Source organism: Schistocerca nitens, chromosome 10 (genome assembly GCF_023898315.1).
Source record: "Schistocerca nitens isolate TAMUIC-IGC-003100 chromosome 10, iqSchNite1.1, whole genome shotgun sequence".
Lineage (NCBI taxonomy): Eukaryota > Metazoa > Arthropoda > Insecta > Orthoptera > Acrididae > Schistocerca > Schistocerca nitens.
The window spans coordinates 95127574-95154081 of NC_064623.1; the positions used below are offsets into that span (position 1 = coordinate 95127574).

Consider the following 26508-nt stretch of genomic DNA (forward strand, 5'->3'; position numbering starts at 1 on the left):
CATAACCCAGAGCCCGCCTTCCGATCGCCACATTGTGTACCGTTATTCGTCACTCCATACAATGTTTGTCCACTGTTCAATCGTCCAATGTTTACGCTCCTTACCCCGAGCGAGGCGTCTTTTGGCATTTACCGGCGTGATGTGTGGCTTATGAGCAACTGCTAAACCATGAAACCCAAGTTTTCTCACCTCCCGCCTCTGTCGTAGTACTTGTCGTGAATCCTCATGCAGTTTGGAATTCCTTTGTGACGGTCTGGACTGGAATTCCTGAGTGACGGTCTGGACAGATGTTTGCCTATTACATATGACGACCCTCTTCAACTGTCGGTGGTCTCAGTCAGTCAAAAGACGTAGTCGGCCTGTACGCTTTTGTGCTGTACGTGTCCCTTCAAGTTTCCACTTCACTATCACATCGATAAGCTCGTAGTTTGTTTCTCTAAACGGCAGCGTGGGTCGGCGTCAAATGCCTTCCTGAAGTCAAGGAACACGGCATCAGTCTGAGCGGCGTTGTCCACTGCGCTGTGGATCTCATGGAAGAACAGAGCGAGCTGAGTTTCGCGAGGTTCCAGTTTACCCAATCCGTGTAGGCTATTATAGAGGAGAGTTTCATTCTCCAAAAACGTCATAATTCTTGAGTGTAAAACATGTTCCACAATTCTACAGATTGACATTGACGATACAGGTCTATAATTGTGTGCAGCTGTCTTGCGGCCCTTTTTTGAAATGGGAGTGACCAGCGCTTTTTTCCAATCGCTAGGTACCCTTCGTTGCTCCAGCGACCTACGATAAACTGTTGCTAAGTAGGTTCAAACCAGTTTCAAGCGCACAAATCCTGCGAAAAAGTCATATTTAACTCTTCTTCTAATAATTTCCGGGTATGCAGCCGGATCCCGTCGACATTCTGCCACGATATTTCGGCCCAGAGACGTCCGGCCATCATCAGGTGAGTACACAACTACTGAAGAGCCCAGGTGCAGTCGCGGTATTTATGCCGAATCTCGCGCATGCGAAATGTACTGGCATCCTACAGCGCATGCGTCAGGTGTTGACATGCGCAGCATAGCCGAGTTGTACGTGCTGCCCTCGGTGGTGAAAATATAGGTTCACCTAGTCATTGAGTATCGAATGACACTGTCGATTCCGCTGTGATTGTATAATTTTAATAACAGGATTCCAATTTTTATCACAGCGGAATCGACAGTGTCATTCGATACTCTATGACTAGATGAACCTTTATTTTCACCACCGAGGGCAGCACGTACAACTCGGCTATGCTGCGCATGTCAACACCTGACGCATGCGCTGTAGGATGCCAGTACATTTCGCATGCGCGAGATTCGGCATAAATACCGCGACTGCACCTGGGCTCTTCAGTAGTTGTGTACTCACCTGATGATGGCCGGACGTCTCTGGGCCGAAATATCGTGGCAGAATGTCGACGGGATCCGGCTGCATACCCGGAAATTATTAGAAGAAGAAATACGCCGGGAAAATTTCAGAAGTCACATCATATTTAACTGTTTATTCAGTAATTTCCAGTTCACGTCAGCAGCCAATATTTTGCATGTGGGTTTTACAGGGTGACAATTACTGAACTATATGAAATAAAATCCTCACAACTTCTTGACGGTTTGCGTTAGGGCGTTCAAACTGCACGACTGGTCGCGGGGCGTGATGGGAATTAGTATGCGCATGCATCGTTTGATTTAGCGACGAAGCCCACTTTGATTTGGATGGGTTCATCAATAAGCAAACTTGACGCATTTTTGGGAGTGAAAATCCCCATTTCACGATCGAGAAGTCTCTTCACCCTCAATGGGTGTGGTGTGCAGTGTCCAGTCACGGAATAACGGTGCGATATTCCTTGATGGCATTGTGACTACTGAACAGTATGGAAGGTTTTGGAAGATGATTTCATCCCCATTATTTCCCTGATTTCGACAAGATGTGCTTCATGCAAGACGGAGCTCAACCCCGTCGAAGCAGGAGATTGTTTGACGTCATAGAGGAGCACTTTGGGGAGCGCATTCTGGCTCTGGGGTAACCAGAGGCCTCTGGCATGGGCTTCGATTGGCCGCCATATAATCCGGATGTGAACACATGTGACTCATTTTTGTGGGGCTATATTAAAGACAAGGTGTATAGCATTAACCCCAAAACCATTGCTCAACTGAAAACAGCCACTCAGGAGACTTCCTGGCAGATTAAAACTGTGTGCCGGGCCGAGACTCGAAGTCGGGACCTTTGCCTTTCGCGGGCAATTGCTCTACCAACTGAGCTACCCAAGCACGACTCACCCCCCGTCCTCACAGCTTTGCTTCTGCCAGTACCTCGTCTCCTACCTTGCAAACTTCACAGAAGCTCTCCTGCGAGGGAGCTCTCTTGGTAAAGCACTTGCCCGCGAAAGGCAAAGGTCCCGAGTTCGAGTCTCGGTCCGGCACACACTTTTAATCTGCCAGGAAGTTTCATATCAGCCCATATTCTGGAAACATCCCCCAGGCTGTGGCTAAGCCATGTCTACGCAATATCCTTTCTTTTAGGAGTGCTAGTTCTGCAAGGTTCGCAGGAGAGTTTCTGTGAAGTTTGGAAGGTAGGAGACTAGGTACTGGTAGAAGTAAAGCTGTGAAGACGGGGCGTGAGTCGTGCTTGGGTAGCTCAGTTAGTAGAGCACTTGTCCGCGAAAGGCAAAGGTCCTGAATTCGAGTCGCGGTCCGACATACACTTTTAATCTGCCAGGAAGTTTTTCTTATCAGCGCACACCCCGCTGCAGAGTGAAAATCTCATTCTGGGGCCCAGTCATTGCGGAGGTCATCGACAGCAACGATGTCCCGACGCTTCAGCGGGTCATGCAGAATGTCGCCATTCGTCTCCGCCACATTATCGCCGATGATGGCAGGCATATCGAACATCTCATAACCTAAATCCGAATATCTGTAGTGAAGTTTATATGTTGAATAAAGTGTGTGCACGCCATAGTTTGTAATTAATTTCGTCTTTTCTCATATACCTCAATTATCACCCTGTAACTGACGTTAATTATGACTGGAAAGAAATACCTTGAGTTTCGACATAAGTGTGACAATTCCCCCCATGAGTTCCAGTGACATGTGGGCGAGCATTTACGTGTAGTGTTTTGTGTTGCAGACGAGAGCGCGGACGAGCTGGTGAGCGTGGCTTCCTGGAAGGGCCCCCTGATGAACGCCAAGTTCGAGGGCATGGACACGGACGCCTGCCACTTCACCAGCTGCCCGGTCACCGGGGGCCAGACCAGCAACTACACGTTCAACCTCACCCTGGGCCGCCGGATACCCACGGTACGACAATCTCTGCTCTTCATCTCGTCAACATACTGACTGGTTCGATGGAGCCAACCTCTTCAGCTCAGAGTAGCATTTACGCCTACAACCGTACTCCGGAAGCCAGAAGAGCGTCGTAGAGGGTACTTCATATCGTATAACATACTAGGCTTGAAACTTCCTGGCAGATTAAAACTGTGTGCCGGACCGAGACTCGAACTCGGGACCTTTGCCTTTCACGGGCAAGTGCTCTACCATCTAAGCTGCCGAAGCACGACTCACGCCCCGTCCTCACAGGTTTACTTCCGCCAGTACCTCGCCTCCTACTTTTCAAACTTCACAGAAGCTCTCCTTCAAGGTTCGCAGAAGAGCTTTTGTGAAGTTGGAAAAGTAGGAGACGAGGTACTGGCGCTTAAATCTGTACTCTATGTTAACAAATTTCTCTTCTTCAGAAGCGCTTTCCTTGCCATTGAGAGTCTACATTTTATATCCTCTCAACTTCGATCATCATCAATTATTTTACTTCCCAAATATCAAAACTCATTTACTAGTTTAAGTGTCTCATTTACCAATCTAATTCTCCCAGCATCACCTGATTGAATTCGACTACATTCCACTATCCTCGTTTTGCTTTTATTGGTGTTCATCTTATATCCTCCTTTTAAGACACTGTCCATTCCGTTCAACTGCTCTTCCAGGTCCTCCGACAGAATTACAATGTCATCGACAAACCTCAAAGTTTCTTTCTTCTCCATGGATTTTAATTCCTACTCCAAATTTTCCTTTTGTTTCCTTTCTGAAAGTATTTGTATGGAGTGCATGGAAGTGAAACATGGACGATAAATATTTTAAACAAGAAGAGAATAGAAGCTTTCGAAATGTGGCGCTACAGAAGAATGCTGAAGATTAGATGGATAGATCACATAACTAATGAGGAGTTATTGAATATAATTGCAGAGAAGATAAATTTGTGGCACAACTTGACAACAAGAAGGGATCGGTTGGTAGGAAATGTTCTGAGGCATCAAGTGATCACCAATTTAGTATCGGAGGGCAGCGCGCAGGGTAAAAATCGTAGAGGGAGAGCAAGAGATGAATACACTAACCAGATTCGGAGGAATGTAGGTTGCAGTAGGTACTTGGAGATGAAGAAGCTTGCACAGGATAGAGTAGCATGGAGAGCTGCATCAAACTAGTCTCTGGACTGAAGACCACAACAACAATAGGTGTCAAGCTTCTTTTGTGCAGACGGTATATGTTTTATGTGATTTTTCACAAATTGAGGTCCATGTGTAATTAGGTGACTAAAACATTCGTCGTTTTGAATTGTTTTTACTTTGCATCCCTCCGCGTCCCCAGCACTGGAAGGGGTATGAATGGGAATAACGAAGTAACTGAGACGTGGAGATCAACAGAGAAGGAGGACAGATACACTGCATGGGGAAGAAAATCGGCTGCGTCGTTTCAAAGGAACATCCACCTTAAGCGATTTAGCAAAATCACGGAAAAACGGAATTAATGATCCGAAGAGCAATAGCACCATCCTCGCAAGTACACTACGTGATCCAAAGTATCCGGACCCCCCACAAAACATACGTTTTTCATATTAGGTGCATTGTGCTGCCACCTACTGCCAGGTACTCCATATCAGCGACCTCAGTAGTCATTAGACATCGTGGGGGAGCAGAATGGGGCGCTCCGCGGAACTCACGAACTTCGAACGTGGTCAGGTCATTGGGTGTCACTTGTGTCATATTTCTGTACGCGAAATTTCCACACACCCAAACATCCCTAAGTCCACTGTTTCCGATGTGATAGTGAAGTGGAAACATGAAGGGATACGTACAGCACAAAAGCGTACAGGCCGACCTCGTCTGTTGACTGACAGAGACCGCCGACAGATGAAGAGGGTAGTGATGTGTAATAGGCAGACATTTATCCAGGAATTCCAAACTGCATCCTGATGCACTGCAAGTACTATGACAGTTAGCCAGGAGGTGAGAAAACTTGGATTTCATGGTCGAGTGGCTGCTCATACGCCACGCATCACGGCAGTAAATGGCGAATGCCCGGTGAACGTCATCTGCCAGCGTATGCGGTGCCAACAGTAAAATTCGGAGGCGGTGGTGTTATGGTGTGGTAGTGTTTTTCAGGGAGGAGACTTGCACCATCAGGCCGGCTGCGGTGGCCGTGCGGTTCTAGGCACTTCAGTCCGGAACCGCGTGACCGCTACGGTCGCAGGTTCGAATCCTGCCTCGGGCATGGATGTGTGTGATGTCCTTAGGTTAGTTAGGTTTAAGTAGTTCGACGTTCTAGGGGACTGATGACCTCAGATGTTGAGTCCCATAGTGCTCAGAGCCATTTGAACCATTTTGAACTTGCACCCCTCGTTGTTTTGCGTGGCACTATCACAGCACAGGCCTACATTGATGTTTTAAGCACCTTCTTGCTCCCCACTGTTGAAGAGCAATTCAGGGATGGCGATTCCATCTTTCAACACGATCGACCACCTGTTCATAATGCACGGCCTGTGGCGGAGTGGTTACACGACAATAACATCCCTCTAATGGACTGGCCTGCACAGAGTCCTGACCTGAATGCTAAAGGCCACCTTTGGAACCGGCAGACATCGATACCACTCGTCAGTGCAGCACTCCGTGAAGAATGGGCTGCCATTCCCCAAAACACCTTCCAGCACCTGATTGAACGTATGCCTGCGAGAGTGAAAGCTGTCAAGGTTAATGGTGAGCCAACACCATATGGAATTCCAGTATTACCGATGGAGGGTGCCACGAACTTGTAAGTCATTTTTCATCCAGGTGTCCGGATACTTTTGATCACGCAGTGTACTTGTCAAGTGTCTTAAGATTGCGCCACTTGTTTCTGTCTTACGCTGAGGATATTTTTTTCCAAATATACTGGTGTGCAAAATTTGCGGGTGAAAGTACCTTTCGCATGACATGTTACTGCCAACTAATATAGCTCGATGAAACATGGACCCTACGTAAAAAGAACAGATACAGTATGGTACAGACGGCAACTGAAATAAATACGCAGAGAGACGCAAAGAAATGACACTTTTCTTCAGAGGCACCGCGCGAGTCATCATGATGCTCTGGACGTTACAAACGGCGAGAGACGGTTCTTAACAGGATGTGTGACCATCACGCGCGGCAGTGCATGCTATGCAACGTTCTCCCATGTTGGTCGCAAGATTGGTATTGAGTTCATGTGGTAGGGTGTTCCATCCCTCCACCAGTGCGTTTGACAATTGCTGAATGGTTATTTGAATGCATGTCTGTTCCTTTGACAGAAGAGACACCACATCTGCATCTACGTCTACATCATACTACGCAAGCCACCTAATGGTGTGTGGCGGAGGGCAATTTCGGTACCACTATCTGATCCCTCCAACCTCGTTCCACTCGCGAATAGAGCGTGGGAAGAGTGATTGTCGGTAAGCCTCTGTATTGGCTCTAATTTCTCAAATTTTCTCCTCGTGGTCAATAGGTGAGATGTGGGGAAGTAATATGTTGTCCGACTACTCCTGAAAAGTTTTGTCCCGAAATTTCAGTAGTAACTCTCTCCGTGATGCACAACGGCTCTCTTGTAACGTCTGCCAGTGGAGTTTGTTTAGCATCTCTGTAACGCTCTCTCGCCAGCTAAACGGTCCCGTGACGAAACGTGCCTCTCTTCGTTGGATCTCCTCTGTCAGTCCTATCTGATAGGGATCCCAGATAGATGAATCGGCAAACAAGCGCCTCATAAGCCACTTCTCCCGTGGATGTGTTACATTTCTTTAAGAATCTTCCAATGAATCAGAGTCTGGTGTCTGCTTTTCCCACTATCTGTTTCATTTGGTCATTCCACTTAAGGTCGCTCTGGATAGTTATAAATCCCGCAGATGTGATACACTACATGTACATGTAGTGTTTCACAGCTGCTGTATCCGCGTGATGTCTGTTCTGTCGAAGGAGCAGACATGATGCATTCAAACAATAAATAAGCCTGGCTGGGCAACGGATCCGCTTCCTTCAGTGCGAATGCACAAATACGTCCGACCTCCTGTGGAAATCTCTAAGTAGCGAACAGGAGTACAATGGACAGGGACTGCAGATAGGTTGCGCTAGGTGGGAGTGTGGTATAAAATTATACGTTGTCGTGTTGGAAGTCAGATCTGGAAGTTGGAGAGATGTGTAGAGACTGAATAAGAGTCCCTAAGCGTTCTTCCACCAACCTGTCGTCTTCTAAAGTTATGGTCCCAGCGCAGAAGACAGCTCGTCGGTCGTGGGATCTTCTTCGACGGAGGCTGCTATGCTGTCATCTCGAACGTGAACCTGTGTTTGTGCTTTTATGTGGGATGCCACTTGCCCAGGTTAGTCTCTGTATTTACAGAGGGCAGGATCTATAGTACTGACAATGATGGTAGGCGACACCTCTCATTAATGTATCCTGCTTATTTATATTTTAAAATATCACTTTTTACCCTGTCTTTTACAACACTCGACATGCCTTTCTTAATAGTAACTTTTCTGGTAACTACCGATATAGAGGACAACATGTCCGTCCGAAACAGTGAACAGCCGAAAAAGAGTGACTGGAGCGGCCAAAGTACTTCGGTCTCCCAGGCGCGCCAAAGCGACCCAAAGGTGTCTGAAGCACTGCAGTTGTATGAGGGTCACTCCAAAAGAAATGCACACTATTTTTTAAAAAATCCATATTTAATTCTACATGTTTGAAATTTTTACACTGTGTAGATACATCATTTAGGAACAATATTTTCATCTCTCCACATAATTTCCATCCTTCTCAACTGCCTTACGCCAACAAGCGCCTGAATACCCGCACGGTAAAATTCTGGACCGACCTGTTGGAGCCACTGTTTGGCAGCGTGCACAAGGGAGTCATCATCTTCAAACCTTGTTCCACGAAGAGAGTCTTTCAGTTTCCCAAAGAGATAATACTCACATGGAGCCAGGTCAAGACTGTAAGGTGGGTGTTTCAGTGTTGTCCATCCGAGTTTTGTGATCGCTTCCGTGGTTTTTTGACATACATGTGGCCATGCGTTGTCGTGCAACAGCAAAACATCCTGCTTTCGCCGATGTGGTCGAACACAACTCAGTTGAGCTTGAAGTTTCTTCAGTGTCGTCACATACGCGTCAGAATTTGTGGTGGTTAAACTTGGTATGATGTCCACAAGCAAGAGTCCTTCGGAATCGAAAAACACTGTAGCCATAACTTTTCCAGCAGACGGTGTGGTTTTGATTTTTTTTCTTGGGTGAATTTGCATGATTCCACTCCATTGATTGTCTCTTTGTCGCTGGTGAAAAATGATGGAGCCATGTTTCATCACCTGTCTCAATTCTTCCAAGAAATTCATATCCACCATTCTCGTACTGTTCCAAAAGTTCACTGCATACCGTTTTTCTTGTTTCTTTGTCAGCCACTGTCAACATCCTGGGAATCCACCTGGCACAAACCTTTTTTAAAGCCAACACTTCCAGTATTCTGCAAACACTTCCTTCCCCTATCCCAACGTAGCGTGACAATTCGTTCACTGTGATGCGTCTGTCGGCAGTCACCAATTCGGTAACTCTCTGCACATTGTCTGGAGTGTGCGCAGTACTCAATATTGCCGTGCCCGCTTTCATCACATAACCTGCTTGCCCACCGACTAACTGTACTGCGATCGACAGCAGCATCTCCATACACCTTTCTCAACCTCTTGTGGATGTTTCCCACTGTCTCGTTTTCACATCACAGGAATTCTATGACAGCACGTTGCTTCTGACGAACGTCAAGTGTAGCAGCCATCTTGAAGACAAGCTGTGACGGCGCCACTCACGGGAACAGGTTGAACTAAGTTTGAAAACAAGCGGGAAGGATGTATCTACACACTGTAAAACTTTCACACATACAGAACGAAAACTGTATTTTTACAAAAAAGTGTGCATTTCTTTTGGAGTGACCCTCGTAATATCGTTACTCTTACGTTTCTCAAAACTAGTGAAATTTAATAAGCAAACTCGGTAGATTCGTAGGGTAGCCACGAGAAATTGTGATACTGAAAACTGGGTTAAATACAATGAAAAGTATATAAATAATTAATTAAAGAAGTTAGGCTATTTTGCGCCTAACACCCGAATGTGACGACCAATCCGAAGCAAGTTCAGTACAACCGGACGACTCTCCCATGGGTATGGTACATACTGTACCATTTACTGATTGTTCCTCACTCCACTTTTGCACCATATGCTATTTCACGTGTATCAAGCTACATCAAGGCGAGCTTCTGGCATGAGAAAATAGTGGCAGCCACAGGCTGGAATATCTCAGTGGATCGTCCGTGAGGCGTACCGAGGCAGTCTGCGCAGTTGTGATAACGCTGTGTCCAGGATGGCGCAGTAGTTACCACGCCTGCTTAGTAAGTAGGAGATCCCGGGTTGGAATCCCGGTCCGGTACACATTTTCGCTCCTCGCCGCTGATTCCGGTCAATGTCTCGCTGCAGCTGATAGCAGTGATCCCCCTTCAATTTACATATGTTGGATGGTTGAGCACGTGATGCAATACGTCCCCCACCGCATCCCATTCGTGGTCGATGGGATTTAACTCCGTGGAGCGAGCAGGCCAGTCCATTCGCCGAATATCCTCCCTTTCCAATAGTTGCTCCACCTGCGCAGTTCGATGCGGTCGCGCATTGTCACCCATAAAAATAACCTCAGAGTCAAATGTACCCCTGAAAACAGGCACAGGGGGAAGGGGTACAGTGTCACAATCAACTTGACTGGTGAGTGTACCGTGTTCCATGATTTGGACGTCAGTACGACCATGTGACGTTATGCCCCCTTACACCATAACACGGCCTGATGAGGGTATTGCCATGTTCACGAAGTTCGCCTCATGTGTTCGGTAACCCCTCAGACACTAAAGCGGTACGGGCTTGCATAAGCATAAGGCGTTACCTCCCCGGACAGCGTCGATTAGGCCTTAATACAGTGTGCTTATAAATGAATATCGTGGTTTTAACGCTTTATAATATTTATTATATTAAACTTACAGTTATAAATGATACGTCAATTAAAGAGTAACTCAAACAGTTTTACCAAGAACCTTATAAATGTTCAATGTGAAAATCATTTGTCACACTTGAGTGTATAGCCGAGTGCTTCCCAAACGTTGTGTCTTCAGTAATTGTAGAAATAGCTGCTTCAGTCCGGTTTCTTAATTCAGGAAGGTGTGCTGGTAGCGGAGGCACGTACACACGATCCTTGATGAAGCCCCAAAGGAAACAATTGCTTGTCGTTAGGTCGGGTGAACGTGGAGGCCTTGCAAAGCAAGCCCTGTCATTGGGCCCCTTGCGGCCTATCCAGCGCTTGGGTACAGTGATGTTCAACCCGACCTAACCCCATCCGATTTTTTCCTTTGGAGCCCCATCAAGGATCGTGTGTACGTGCGTCCGGTACCAGCAGACCTCCCTGAATTAAAAAACCGGATTGAAGCAGCTGTTGCTACAATCACTGAAGACACACTTATCAACGTTTGGGAAGAACTCGGCTATAGACTTGATGTGTGCCGTGTGACAAATGGTGCTCACATTGAACATTTATAAGGCTCTTAGGAAAACTGTTTGAGTTGCTCTTTCATTTGACATATCATTTACAACTGTAAGTTTAATGTAATAAATATTATAAAGCGTTAAAACCCCGATATTTATTTACAAACACCCTGTCTTTCTAAAGTTTATCGGGAATCCGACATATCGATATTTAAAACGATATCATTATCGATATATCGTGAGAAGGTATGAACATATCACGGAAAAAAATATTGACGTACCTGCCTATATAAATATCGGCTGCACATTTTAAATACACTCCTGGAAATGGAAAAAAGAACACATTGACACCGGTGTGTCAGACCCACCATATTTGCTCCGGACACTGCGAGAGGGCTGTACAAGCAATGATCACACGCACGGCACAGCGGACACACCAGGAACCGCGGTGTTGGCCGTCGAATGGCGCTAGCTGCGCAGCATTTGTGCACCGCCGCCGTCAGTGTCAGCCAGTTTGCCGTGGCATACGGAGCTCCATCGCAGTCTTTAACACTGGTAGCATGCCGCGACAGCGTGGACGTGAACCGTATGTGCAGTTGACGGACTTTGAGCGAGGGCGTATAGTGGGCATGCGGGAGGCCGGGTGGACGTACCGCCGAATTGCTCAACACGTGGGGCGTGAGGTCTCCACAGTACATCGATGTTGTCGCCAGTGGTCGGCGGAAGGTGCACGTGCCCGTCGACCTGGGACCGGACCGCAGCGACGCACGGATGCACGCCAAGACCGTAGGATCCTACGCAGTGCCGTAGGGGACCGCACCGCCACTTCCCAGCAAATTAGGGACACTGTTGCTCCTGGGGTATCGGCGAGGACCATTCGCAACCGTCTCCATGAAGCTGGGCTACGGTCCCGCACACCGTTAGGCCGTCTTCCGCTCACGCCCCAACATCGTGCAGCCCGCCTCCAGTGGTGTCGCGACAGGCGTGAATGGAGGGACGAATGGAGACGTGTCGTCTTCAGCGATGAGAGTCGCTTCTGCCTTGGTGCCAATGATGGTCGTATGCGTGTTTGGCGCCGTGCAGGTGAGCGCCACAATCAGGACTGCATACGACCGAGGCACACAGGGCCAACACCCGGCATCATGGTGTGGGGAGCGATCTCCTACACTGGCCGTACACCACTGGTGATCGTCGAGGAGACACTGAATAGTGCACGGTACATCCAAACCGTCATCGAACCCATCGTTCTACCATTCCTAGACCGGCAAGGGAACTTGCTGTTCCAACAGGACAATGCACGTCCGCATGTATCCCGTGCCACCCAACGTGCTCTAGAAGGTGTAAGTCAACTACCCTGGCCAGCAAGATCTCCGGATCTGTCCCCCATTGAGCATGTTTGGGACTGGATGAAGCGTCGTCTCACGCGGTCTGCACGTCCAGCACGAACGCTGGTCCAACTGAGGCGCCAGGTGGAAATGGCATGGCAAGCCGTTCCACAGGACTACATCCAGCATCTCTACGATCGTCTCCATGGGAGAATAGCAGCCTGCATTGCTGCGAAAGGTGGATATACACTGTACTAGTGCCGACATTGTGCATGCTCTGTTGCCTGTGTCTATGTGCCTGTGGTTCTGTCAGTGTGATCATGTGATGTATCTGACCCCAGGAATGTGTCAATAAAGTTTCCCCTTCCTGGGACAATGAATTCTCGGTGTTCTTATTTCAATTTCCAGGAGTGTATATTACCGAGTTTAATGCTGTATTTGTAAGTATTGATTAATTATTAGATATTCTGTACATCAAGAAGCTGGCAACCTGTCTAGCCCCCTTAGAGCAAGAATTGAAAGGAAAACGATGTATATTCACGTTTGTCGAAAACCACTTTGCTAACAATGGTAACTGCATTTTAGTGGCACAATAAAAGTTGTCCGATGGGTCTGTCGTTCGATTTCGTCACACATCGCATTTGTCTGGAACACTTAATGTCGACTTCCCCGTTTCTTCAGTTCTGTAGACACCAAGCTATAATGTCAAAATTGCGTGTTGACTTTAAACGTTACAGTTTCTTTTGGTAGCGCCGAGCGCCAATTACGTCAGCATTTCCACTCACACACCTACGCCCACCGTAAAGAGCAATCTTGTCACTTAGATTTTTATGCATTATATTCAACATCTGTTTTTGAATAATGCCGATTTGAAATAGCACACCAGTTGCTTTAAAAACTGTTTTTCAAAGCAACTGGTGAGCTATTTCTTCACATCGGAAATCTTGTTATTCCATTCACACGCCCCCCCCCCCCCCCCGCCGCCCCCCCACCAGTGAGATCTGACTTCTTCTTTGTGCTACCTATACTTTCTTCACACAGTCAAAGAGAAAGACTGAATGTGATGAAAGCTCGAAAAATAGTGGGACTCCTTCACACAGTGAACGTAAAATTATGTTCAAAATGGTTCAAATGGCTCTGAGCACTATGGGACTTAACATCTGAGGTCATCAGTCCCCTAGAACGTAGAACTACGTAAACCTAACCAACCTAAGGAAATCACACACATCCATGCCCGAGGATGGGGTCGAACTTACGACCGTAGCGGTCGCGCGGTTCCAGATTGAAGCTCCTAGAACCGCTGGCCCACAGCGGACGGCTAAAATTTTGTTGTAATACAATTTCAAAAGAATAACTTCAAATATTTACCGAAAACTGTGAAAAAATAGAATATTAAAAAATTTCAGCCCTCAAATTATCATTATGGTATCGATATATCAAGGAAAAACACTATGTATATCGATATCTTTCTGAAAACATGTCGATAAAGCGGGATAGCGATGGCTTGTCAATAGGACAGGACAAGCGCACCAGAGTTCCTCCGTTCCAGGGACCTATTCCTCCACCGCGCCACGTATGCAAGACTAGATCGGCACGAATTCCTCCGTGCCTCGGCTATACAAGGCGGTGCAAGCCACCCCGTCGGCGTTTCGCTGCACTGAAGCTCTGAGCCATTTCATGCCGGCTCTTAGCAGCCCATCAATCAGAGCCCGGTCAGAAGGCACCATAATGGGACTTGCGACTTTCCAGCAATATCCCGAGACGTACCTGTCGGTCGATTACTTCGAACGCTCAACCTCCGTCGTTAGATTTTATCAGTGGCCTATTGTTCACGTCCCAATACGTTTATTCCTGTTACTGTCTGAGAAGCTGTTTTATTTTTATTGAGAAGAGTTTTCCTTTGTTATTAAATCTCTCTACTATCAGCGTAATAAACCCTTGTTTTTATTTACCTGTGTCTTACTATTGCTTATCAAGCATCTCTCAGTGGGAGATATAGCTCTATAACACAATCGTTTTGGTTATCCAGGTGATATGATGTGGGAAGACATGATGTAGAATGAACTTACTGCTCTCCAGACCGCTGAACATGGTACAATGACCGTCAACGTTATTGTGGCACTACAACCATTTCGCATGCGGTGTGTTCGAAGTTGCATTCGGCTCCGACCTCATTTTTATGGGTGACAGTGAAACAGCGCAGGTTGGGAAGCTCTGGAATGAGAGAATACCCGGCAGACTGCCCTGCCCGTTCCCCCGACTTAAACTGCATCGAGGACGTGTCGGATGCGTTGGGGAGACGTATAGTAGCACGTTCACATGCACCATCGACCATTGAGCAGTTGTGAACCGAGCTGGTGGATGAATGGAACTTCCTACCACAAGAACTCTTTTCCAGCTCTCGCGAAATTATATGCAGCGTAAAGCGAAATTCGCGCACTCGGGCTTCGCACCGCGACTCCTCACATCCCAGCGATAAAAAAATGTCTCATAAAAAGAAGACAGTTGAACACAGTTCTTCTTTACATTAATTTTCATTGTTGGTGTGGTGCATAATTATTACTCTTTGCACTCGAAAGTTCATGTCAACATTTTATATAATAGTAATACAAATGACACAAATTATCTGCCGCCTGAGCGGCCAGTATCGAACTCAATATAATATTTAGCACGGAAATAAAAGCTCTCGTCCATATTAATTGTTTTAAATATTTGCGTTCGAGTTTTTTTCCAATACTTTCACTGGGGACGGCACACAGCAGCCTTCTGGCACTATGGGAGCACGTTGCAGGGCGTGCATCACACATCCTATTAAGCACCACGCCCCGCCTTTTTAATGTCCAGAGGACCTCAACGTAATTATTGTATTACAATAAAAGTGTCGTTGTTTTCGTCTCTTTGTGTATTTCTTTCAGTTACCTTCTGTACTATACTGTAGTAGTTCTTCCCATGTATGGTCCGAGTTTGGTCGAGGTTTGTTAGTTGGCAATGACACACCACGCGAATATTACTTTTGTGGTTAAGTAGTCAGCCAAGTGGGATAAATTCTAGCGTCCGATTCCACTCGTCGACTTTGAGCAATGGCGTCATTCCTAAGGCAAAGACGCTACGTATAGGCAATTTACGAAACCAACGGATCATACACGTAAACAAACCAATCTAGCATACAACAAAATTACAATAATATTCACGCAGCTATTTACTTAGTAGTAAATTATGTCGAAACGAATTGAAAATAACGAAAAAAATTAAGAACAAGATTTAAAAACTAATTTTCATGTCTGGTAAGAAGTATTTTCGTCATTTATGCGACTAGAAAAGCATAGATAACCCTTAAATTGTATTACAGTAAAACACATGCTGAAGTCATACTATTATAAAATAGCGCTAATTTTATATTAATTATTGAATCTAACGGGAGAAGCGCAGGAAAGTGGTGGTTTTGGCGGGGAGAAACTGAAATGTATCAGAAAAACGGGAATATTAAATGAATGACAACAAATACGAAACAGTAGCATAAACTGTGTAGAAACCGACACAGTAAATTCTAAAAGAAAAGCCAGTAGATGACCAACGAATATCCACAAAAAATAAGGAATATTGGCATCAATAACTAGAATTAACTTACGTAGGTAAATTCCAGTTACAGATTCCAACCACTCCATGATTCATATCTAAATTATTATTGCAGTTGTATGCACTGAAACATAATACCATTTCTACATTTGTAATTACCCTCTAAAAGTGCTGGTGTGTATAACAAAAACTGGAATCGGTAACTAGAACTGGCCTTCAGTGTAGGTCAATTATAGTTACCGATTCCAATGTTAGTAACTTTCTTCCAGTAGTTCAGAGAGCAATTACAAATACAGAAATCATATTAACCTTCATTTTAATGCACACACGTACTGAAAAAACGATCTAATTAATGAATCATCGAATGGCTGGAATCGATAACTTGAAGTGACCTATAGAGTAGGTCAGCCTTACAGTTACCGTTTCCAGCTTTTCGATAGTTCATAAATTTGGACATTTTTGCAGTAAATATGTGGACTATGTTTTTGTAGGATTTCTGCATTTCTTATTGATCTCAGAACTACTACGAAAAACTAATAAATATTGCAGGTACAGCTTCCAAATTTTTCTCTTTTTCATAGTAATGAGGATGGTAATACCATATGTAGAAATCCTGTAACACTTAAGTGCACACACTTGTTAAAGCGATATAAATAACGAACAGTAGAAGGATTGGAATCGGTAACTAGAATTAACCTTTATAAGCCAGTTCCAGTTACCGATTCCAGTATTTGTTAGACCCTACTATTTGTCAATTTTCGTTACTTGTATACTCGTCCCGTTAGAATTAACAATTAGTATTAAATTTTAACGCTGATTCATAATGTTAAGACTTCACCATGCTCTATACTGTACTGGATTTAAAGATTCTCTGTGCTTTTCTTACTCGCATAAACTACGATAATAATTCCAGAATGAGATTTTCACTCTGCAGCGGAGCGTGCGCTGATATGAAACTTCCTGGCAGATTAAAACTGTGTGCCCGACCGAGACTCGAACTCGGGACCTTTGCCTTTCGCGGGCAAGTGCTCTACCATCTGAGCTACCGAAGCACGACGTACTGGCAGAAGTAAAGCTGTGAGCAGCGGGCGTGAGTCGTGCTTCGGTAGCTCAGATGGTAGAGCACATGCCCGCGAAAGGCAAAGGTCCCGAGTTCGAGTCTCGGCCGGGCACACAGTTTTAATCTGCCAGGAAGTTTTACGATAATAATTATTTCAGACATGTGAACTTCTCTTTTTCTGTTCTTATTTATGTCCGTCACCTTTAATTCTTGTCGGTATAATTTGTGGCTAAGTAACTGATCACGTGAACGGTGTTTGTAATTTTATCGTATGCTACATTCGTTTGTTTACGAATATGATAGTTGCTTTCAAAGATTGTCTCTGTGTAGCGTCTATGCGTTAGGTATGACGTCGTCGCTCAAAGCCGACGAGTGGAATCGAACACTAGAATTGACCCAAGTGTGCGGGAGGGGAAAAAATCTCCTTTGTAGGAATGACGTGGATTCCACAAACAGTGATACTGTGAGATTCCGGTCACTCTCTTCGCCAGTGAGATCCAGAAGGAAGAGTAGACAACGGAGCCAACGTTATCCCTTGTTCTATGGTTTCTGGAAGGCTTTCGATGTACCTTATCTAATCGGCTAATGAACGAAAAACGCGTTTACCGGTTGCTCTATACACAGGACACAGACTGCACGCGGTACCGCAGAGTGAGAATTGTTGCCTAAGCAGCAGGCGTTAAAGCAGCGAAAGGGCACCGCAGCTCCGGTCGTGTCTACAGTTGGCGCCGCCATTGCTGCACTATATTGTAGTGACTGTCACGTGCTCGTAATTAGAGCGTACATCATTTTTTTGCGGTCACTGTGTATTTAGGGACCACACAGTGAACTGGAGTTCAGCTGCAGAGTCAGCGGGTCTACTTCCGGGGCTGATGCCCTGCCAGCTACACCGCGCAACATAATTAAAGGACCACTTTTTCCAAACCGCGTAACTATATCCCATGGCGATACATACGATTGAAATTTGTTTCAAGGATGCCTACAACCTTTCTGTGTAATAGTGCAAAGACTTTTTTTTATTTTGCTTTAGGGCGCAAAAACAACTGGGGTCATACACGCCAACGTCAAAGCTATAGAACACGAAGACAGAGTGTCGCGTAATCCCCACCGCGCTTTTGACTTTATGTGCAGTTTATGTGGCATAATATTTCAATTAACTGTATATTGCTTATTGTTGCGAACACAACAGATAAAATGCGATTCTCACTATCAGTTTCTGCAGTTGGAAATATTTTAACTTTGTGCACCTTGATCTATTTCGTGGGGATTCGCACAACACTAAAAGATTTCCTGCTGTGCACGTATGATCTTTACTTTGCAAACTATTTTTATGTAACCCTGGTCTGGCTTTTTAGAAACGAAACACGGTATCATTACTGTAACTAATTATGAAATTAGACATGTCCTTCGCTACTTTCATCTCTGAAATGCACTGAAAATTGCTTTTATTATACGTACAGAAGTTACAGTATGCTATGTTCGCTAAACGTAAAAGGTGAAGTGGATTTTTTGATATATGATCACTATTGATTGCCACGACTAACACGAGAGAATGAAACTAAAAATGAAAATTGGTTTTTGTATTATTAGCCAGAATAGGTTTCATCACAGCATATTTGACATCACACAAGTAAAATTTTATTGCTCTGATTTATTTAAATTATTTACGTCACTGATATCGTAATATCAGTTGCCCATTCCACCTGAAAATGACATAATAAAATCCACCATTCACCTCTGAGGTCTCCGGGAATCTGAAAGAAATAATTTTAATGTACCGTTACCTGCCCGCTTACTTGCGGGAAAACTGCTTTGATTCAATTTAATTTGAATTTGCCGAGGCAGCAGCTCCCGCGATCGCTGCACAGCTCTGCTCATGAAAAATTCTAAATATGCTGAAAACGGCTAAAAATGTGGAATGAAATACTGGGCAAGCTAGTAATAAATTATTACAAGTATTTCTAACAATTTCTATATTCAAAAGTCAACATAAATTTAATGTACACACCTTTTTCATTCATCAGCTTCCGATGGTGTCTTTCCAAACAAGAACAAAAGAAAGCTAACCAAGCATTCAGTCGAGCGTTACAGGCTCTTACAACTTTAACGGCTACAAGAAGACAGAAAGAGTAATGTTTTAACCTCCACTATTTATAGGCAATTTAATATGCATCTTGGTTATCTTTTTCAATTATCATTGTCTGCTTTGATTTCTACACTCGCCGACCACAGACGTTATTTGCAAAATATAGATACATAACTATTGCACAAACATAAAAAGGAAAAAAGATTATTTCTTTTTTTTTTTTTTTTTTTTTTTTGCAGTCTACATAATCGACAACCGTTCATACAGAAATGAAATAATAATAATAATACAGATAAAAGTTTATTTTATATATATTACGATTTTGTGAATTGCTTTGGCGGAATAAAAGTAAAATGCGGTCGACAGCCCGCGCGTCATTTGCCAAAACGGTCGATGACTCAGATGGCAAACCCAAGCGGGAACGTAAAAGGTTAAAAAATAGGCATTCCTCCAGGAAGTAGCGGACACTTAAAACTTGGGCGCATTGTGTACAAAATGGTGGGGTAGCGCCACTTATTAGGTGACGCTGGCTAAAAAGGCAGTGCCCAACACGCAACCGAGTTAAAAATGACCTCCTCCAGGCGGGAGGGCTGAGAGTAGGTCGTCCAAGCCGCTGAGAGGGCTTAATAAGCCAAAGTTTATTCCTGTGAGGGGAGAGCCAGTTATATTATCCCTTCCTTTCTGTGGTTATTAATTATTGTTATTATTAAGTGAAACACAAGAAAGGATTATATGTACCAGATGGCAGTTATAAGAGTCGAGGGGCATCAAAGGGAAGCAGTGGTTGGGAAGGGAGTGAGACAGGATTGTAGCCTCTCCCCGATGCTATTCAATCTGTATATTGAGCAAGCAGTAAAGGAAACAAAAGAAAAGTTTGGAGTAGGCATTAAAATCCATGGAGAAGAAATAAAAACTTTGAGGTTCGCCGATGACATTGTAATTATGTCAGAGAGAGCAAAGGACTTGGAAGAGCAGCTGAGCGGAGTGGACAGTGTCTTGAAAGGAGGATATAAGATGAACATCAACAACAGCAAAACGAGGATAATGGAATGTAGTCGGATTAAGTCGGGTGATGCTGAGGGAATTAGATTAGGAAATGAGACACTTAAAGTAGTAAAGGAGTTTTGCTATTTGGGGAGCAAAATAACTAAGGATGGTCGAAGTAGAGAAGATATAAAATGTAGACTGGCAATGGCAAGGAAAGCATTTCTGAAGAAGAGAAATTTAACATCGAGTATAGATTAAAGTGTCAGGAAGTCGTTTCTGAAAGTATTTGTATGGAGTGTAGCCATGTATGGAAGTGAAACATGGACGATAAATAGTTTAGACAAGAAGAGAATAGAAGCTTTCGAAATGTGGTGCTACAAAAGAATGCTGAAGATTAGATGGGTAGATCACATAACTAATGAGGAGGTATTTAATAGAATTGGAGAGAAGAGAAATTTGTGGCACGACTTGACTAGAAGAAGGGATCGTTTGGTAGGACATGTTCTGAGGCATCATGGGATCACCAATTTAGTACTGGAGGGCAGCGTGGAGGGTAAAAATCGTAGAGGGAGACCAAGAGATGAATACACTAAGCAGATTCAGAAGGATGTAGGCTGCAGTAGGTACTGGGAGATGAAGAAGCTTGCACAGGATAGAGTACCATGGAGAGTTGCCAGTCTCAGGACTGAAGACCACAACAACAACAACATATCGGCTTGAATATTTCAAAAGGGGCACTATACAGTGACGATGCCCGAGGGACACCACCTCCTGACCGACGGCAACACAGAGATCGTCGGAGGGAATATAGGAACGTGGAACCCTGCGACGCATCCCTGGGCTCTGCAACGCTTCAAACAGCAGGGTGTCGACATGCGAAAAAAGGCCACAGCTCAAAAGGTCATGTGACCTCTAAGGTGGATTAATGAAGTCACATTGGCACTAAATGTCACCACAGTTGTGCCCAACGTCACGATGGACGTGTTACACGATGGGAAGGACGTGTTACACCCCCTTTTACCAATCTTATCCTATGGACAAACACAAACACCCACGCCCGAGGGAGGACTCGAACCTCCGCCGGGACCAGCCGCACAGTCTATGACTGCAGCGCCTTAGACCGCTCGGCTAATCCCGCGCACTACCGACATTACACCCCTCCTTTTAACGCTTCTGCGTTGGAGATATAACAATGATACCAACTTTGAAATTACGCTGTTTCCTTATCGGTGGCAAAGGAAAACATTCCAGAATCGACACTGAAACCACCGCATCCCTTTGGGGCTTTGATTCCCGCACATTTTGTGCTCGCAAACGACAGTTAGCTGTGCGATGAGCAACATGAGGACGTTCTTGGCAATCTTTAAGACGTTCCAACCCTTCTGTAAGGACAGAGTGGGGCTGCAGCCACATCGAAGGTGATCTGACCTTTCGTAATGCACCACGACCGCAATTTCGCTCTGGTATACAGGGTGGAACGACTGTGGAACGTTCGAATCCACGTGATACGAAGCAGCAGAGGGTGTTCGTGCTTTTTAAGCCGTCCTGTGGCGTGGTCATGTGGAGAGGTGGGTGGCGCAGAATTGACACATGCCTGAATAAAAGGCCAAATGGTCTCTCTAACATCCACCCCACTCCCCAGTTCGGAAACACCCTGAGTGCCACCCGTGCGTCTTTGTAGCGCACTTAAGGAATGTACCTGCACATAGACTTAAACGTCCATTTAAATGTTTGGCACTTCGGTGCTGCTCTAACGCCTGAGGGCAGTCACAATCACTTCGAAAGTGTAAAATGGGATTGCCTCGCCTCAGGCGCTAGAGTGCCCCTAATGTGAATCGGTGTCGAACTCTCTATACAGATAAGTTTTTACGAGCGTCGTTCAGAAAGTAATGCCCCACATTTTTTAAAAAAAGCCTTTAATATACACAAATCAAAAAAAATTTGCATCACCTCGGTTCCGAGAGTTCCGGAACCTATACAGAAAATTGGAATCGAGATCAACACAAACATCATTACCGCCCTTTTCACTGCTCGTGAAAACCACACTTTGCATGTTGTACCACCATACAGCGAGACCTTCAGAGGTGATTGCTGTACACACCAGTACCTCTAATACCCAGCAGCTCGTCCTCTTGCATTGATGCATGCCTGTATTCGTCGTGGCATACTATCCACAAGTTCATCAAGGCACTGTCGGTCCAGATTCTCCGAGTCCTCAACGGCGATTCGGCGTAGATCCCTCAGAGTGGTTGGTGGGTCACGTCGTCCAGAAACATCCCTCTTCAATCTATCACAGTCATGTCTGGTACGGTCCATATCTGGAGAACATTCGGGCCACTCGAGTCGAGCGATGTCATTATCCTGAATGATCTCGTTCACAAGATGTGCACAACGGGGTGCGAATTATCATCCATGAAGACGAATGCCTCGCCAATATGCTGCCGATATGGTTGCACTATCGCTCGAAGGATGGCACTCACGTATCGTGTAGCCGTTACGGCGCCTTCCATGACCACCAGCGGCTTACGTCGGCCCCACATAACGCCACCCCAACACAGCAGGGAACCTCTAGCTTGCTGCACTCACTGGACGGTATATATAAGGAGTTCAGTTCTAGCGGGTTGCCTCCAAACACGTCTCCGACGATTGTCCAATTGAAGGCATACGCGACACTCGTCGATGAAGAGAACGTGATGCCAATTCTGAGCGGTCCATTCGGCATCTTTTAGGCCCATCTGTACCGCTCTGCGTGGTGTCCTGGTGGCAAAGATGGACCTCGCCATGTACGTCGGTATTGAAGTTGCACATGCAGCCTATTGCCCACAGTTTGAGTCTTAACACTACACCTGTGGCTGCACGAAAAGCATTATTCAACATGTTGCGTTGCTGTCAGGGTTCCTCCGAGCCATAATCCGTAGGTAGCGGTCGTCCATTACAGTAGTAGCTCTTGGGCGGCCAGAGCGAGTCATGTCATCGACAGTTCCTGTCTCTCTGTATCTCCTCCATGTCCGAACAACATCGCTGTGGTTCAGTCCGAGACGCCTGGACACTTCCCTTGTTGAGAGCCCTTCTGGCGCAAAGTAACAATGCGGACGCGATCAGACCGCGGTATTGACCGTCTAGGCATGGTTGAACTACAGACAACACGAGCCGTGTACCTCTCTCCTGGTGGAATGGCTGGAAGTGATCGGCTCCGTGTAATAGGCGCTGCTCATGCATGGTTGTTTACGTCTTTGGCCGGTTTAGTGACATCTCTGAACAGTGAAAGGGACTGAGTCTGTGATACAATACCCACAGTCAACGTCTGTCTTCAAGCGTTCTGGTAACCTTGGTGATGTAAAACGTCTTTTGATGTATGTATAAAGCAGGAGTATTGTTAACAAAAATCTCGAGAACTTCCTGGCCGATTTACTTCAGGCTTTCACATGTTACTCTGATAAACATTCAGATGGACATTGTCTATATAATTTTTTAACAAAGAAAGTGAGGTTTTTATGTTAAAACCGACTGCAAGAAAAAATGCTGTGCTATGCACTATTCTAAAAACGTGTGGTTTTGTTTTCTTTCCAGCCAGTTTTATCTAGGATAACCATTAGACAAAATGTTTCTCTCACATATTTTCCTTCTCATTGTACATATTTTTAAACAAAGATTATACAATGACGTGCTGGTTTTTTTTTTCTTCCACAGAATCGGATTTGAGAGGAAAGAGGAAAGCTGTATTCATGGCTTATAGACTTATGATTAGACTATGTCTACAGAATCTGAATTTGCAATTGCAGTATACACTGAAGAGCCAATGAAACTGGTGCACCTGCCTAATATCGTGTAGGGTCCCGGGAGGACGCAGAAGTGCCGAAACACGACGTGGAATGGACTCGACCAATGTCTGAAGTAGTGCTGGAGGGAACTGATACCATGAATCCTGCAGGGCTGTCCATAAATCCGTAAAGGTATGAGGGGTGGTGGTCTCTTCTGAACAGTATGTTGCAAGGCATCCCAGGTATGCTCAATAATGTTCATGTCTGGCGAGTCTGGTGGCCAGCGGAAGTGTTTAAACTCAGAAGAGTGTTCCTGAAGCCACTCTGTAGCAATTCTGGACGTGTGGGGTGTCGCAGTGTCCTGCTGGAATTGCCCAAGTTCGTCGGAATGCAGGATGGACATGAATGGGTGCAGGAGATGAGACAGGGTGATTATGTACGTGACACCTGTCAGAGTCCTATCTAGACGTATGACGGGTCCCATATCACTCCAACTGGACACGCCCCACACCGTTACAGAGCCTCCACCTACTTGAACAGTTCCCTGCTGACATGCAGGGTCCATGCATTCATGAGGGTGTCTCCATTCTCGTTCACATCCATCGGCTCGATGCAATTTGAAAAGAGACTCGTCCGACCAGGCAACATGTTTCCAGCATCAACACTCCAATGTCGGTGTTGACGGGCCCCGGCGAGGCGTAAAGCTTTGCGTCGTGCTGTCATCAAGGGTAGACGAGTGGGCCTTCGGCTCCGAAAGCCCATATCGATAATGTTTCGTTGAATGGTTCGCACACTGACACTTGTTGATGGCCCAACATTGAAATCTGCATCAGTTTGAGGAAGGCTTGCACTTCTGTCACGTTGAGCGATTCTTTTCAGTCGTCATTGGTCCTGTTCTTGCAGTATCTTTTTCCAGCAGCAGCGATGTCGCAGATTTGATGTTTTACCGGTTTCCTGATACTCACAGTACACTCGTGAAATGGTCGTACGAGAAAATCCCCACTTCATCGCTACCTCGGAGATGCTGTGTCCCATCGCTCGTGCGCAGACAATAACACTACGTTCAGACTCATTTAAATCTTGATAACCTGCCATCGTAGCAGCAGTAACCGATGTAACAACTGCGCCAGACACTTGTCTTATACAGGCGTTGCCGACCGCAGCGCCGTATTCTGCCTGTTTTCATATCTTTGTATTTGAAAACCGCGTGCCTATACCAGTTTCTTTGGCGCTTCTGTGTACGAGCCTCAGAGAGAGGAGGAAAGAGTAGATGGACAGAGGGAGGGGCTGGGGAGGAAATGGCAAGAGAGAAGCAGAAAGAGGAGGTGGAAAGAGAGAGGTGGAGGAGAGGAGAAGAAGGTCGAAGAGCGAGGTGGGAGCGAATGGGCAGAGAAAGGCGGGAAAAGGAGATTTGGACGTATATCCAATTGCCAAACACATTTAGCAATTACGATGCACTGCCAGGTTCGCTAGTAATGACATACCACTGTAATTCTCATACTTGCTCCATTTTTGCTTTCTTATTATTTATCAAGTATTATTAAATTATTTTTTCCTTTATGCAGAGAGAATACGACGTGATGTGGAAGCTGTGGAACAAGGGTGAGGAGCGGAAGTTCGAGTGCTGCTTCCTGATCACCATCAAGATCGGCGGCGCCAGCTCCAGAAGCTAGAAGGCGCCTGGCCGACGCAAGGGCGCTCGCCACGGCCTTCGGCACGTGCTCCTCTGCGAAGAGTCTGTCTGCCAGAGAGCAGACATTCAGTTACAGTTTGACAGTGCCGTTACCCCAACTGTTGTGTAAATTTTTTATTTTAAAAAATAAAATGGAAATTTGGAAATAAACTATGCCTTTAGGCTTTAACACCTTGGACTGTGTTACTTTTATTATTTTTTTTTATCTTTCTAACTTTGTATCTCAGTTTGGCGTGTGCCGTCCCAGCGACAATTGTGGCGTAAAGACTTAAAAAAAAACTTGGAACGAGAAGTGCATCTCGCGACGAAATAAATGTACACGAACCTTGTGTGTTTCACCGAGGGTAGCATTCATCTCACGCTAGGTGATGTGACGGTACGTCACATAAATATTGACATTTTCTATCGGTTGTAAACCGTAGTTATCGTATTTTATGAATATAATTAGTATAAAATATACAGTTAATGTTTTTGAAACAACTGATATGCAGCGTTAATTCAAGAGTAACATCTTTATTTAAAAGATGTCTATGAAAATAAAAAAGGATCGAAAAGAGATGCGATTGTACTGCCGAGGAGGAGGACGTACTTTATGGTACACACACTGTTTTGTTTCGCGATACGGATAGCAGCCATTGAGCGGCTACACATATTTTATGTAAGTTATTCGGTATTATGCTAAAATAATCTAATTATTGTTAGCACTAAATGAATTTTTTTGTAATAGTTGTCACCTCAAATGCTCGCAGCGGCTAATTATTTTTAATAAGCATTTTTTCAGTAATTTGCGCTGCGGGAAGCTCATCTTCTGATGCAGCCTCTGGTCGGCCATTACGCGCCGAAGCATTAATTTATTTTTTTAAAGTGTTAACAGTAACGGTAAAGGCGAGAGATTTCGTTAGAAGAACCTTTTTAAATTGCAACAAATAATTTACGTTAAAGTTCAATTTTTTTAAATTATACAGATTCCATGAGTTCAGTAAGTTTTATCTTGGCCGCTCCACGGCAACAATCGAACTTCTCTCGAACCTTGCTTTGCAAACAATAAATAAAAATTAACAAAATTACATTCAGTTCAGTTAACAGCAACTATATTTTAGTCATCACGTCCAAACTCTAAAGTTGGTACATGAATAACAGCGGCCCTTCAAGAATCCGTTTCATATTT

At 45.1% G+C, this 26508-nt stretch overlaps 1 protein-coding gene across 1 annotated transcript in view; it reads left to right on the forward strand.

Annotated features, from left to right (window-relative positions):
* Positions 1 to 25516, forward strand: part of LOC126210072 (MD-2-related lipid-recognition protein-like) — an 84518-nt gene extending 59002 nt beyond the window's left edge. Inside the window, exons 3-4 of the mRNA XM_049939194.1 lie at positions 3145 to 3314; positions 25213 to 25516. Of these exons, the coding sequence (XP_049795151.1) occupies positions 3145 to 3314; positions 25213 to 25320 (278 nt within the window). The 3' untranslated portion in view covers positions 25321 to 25516. The remainder of the gene's footprint in view (positions 1 to 3144; positions 3315 to 25212) is intronic.
* Positions 25517 to 26508: the final 992 nt, after the last annotated feature.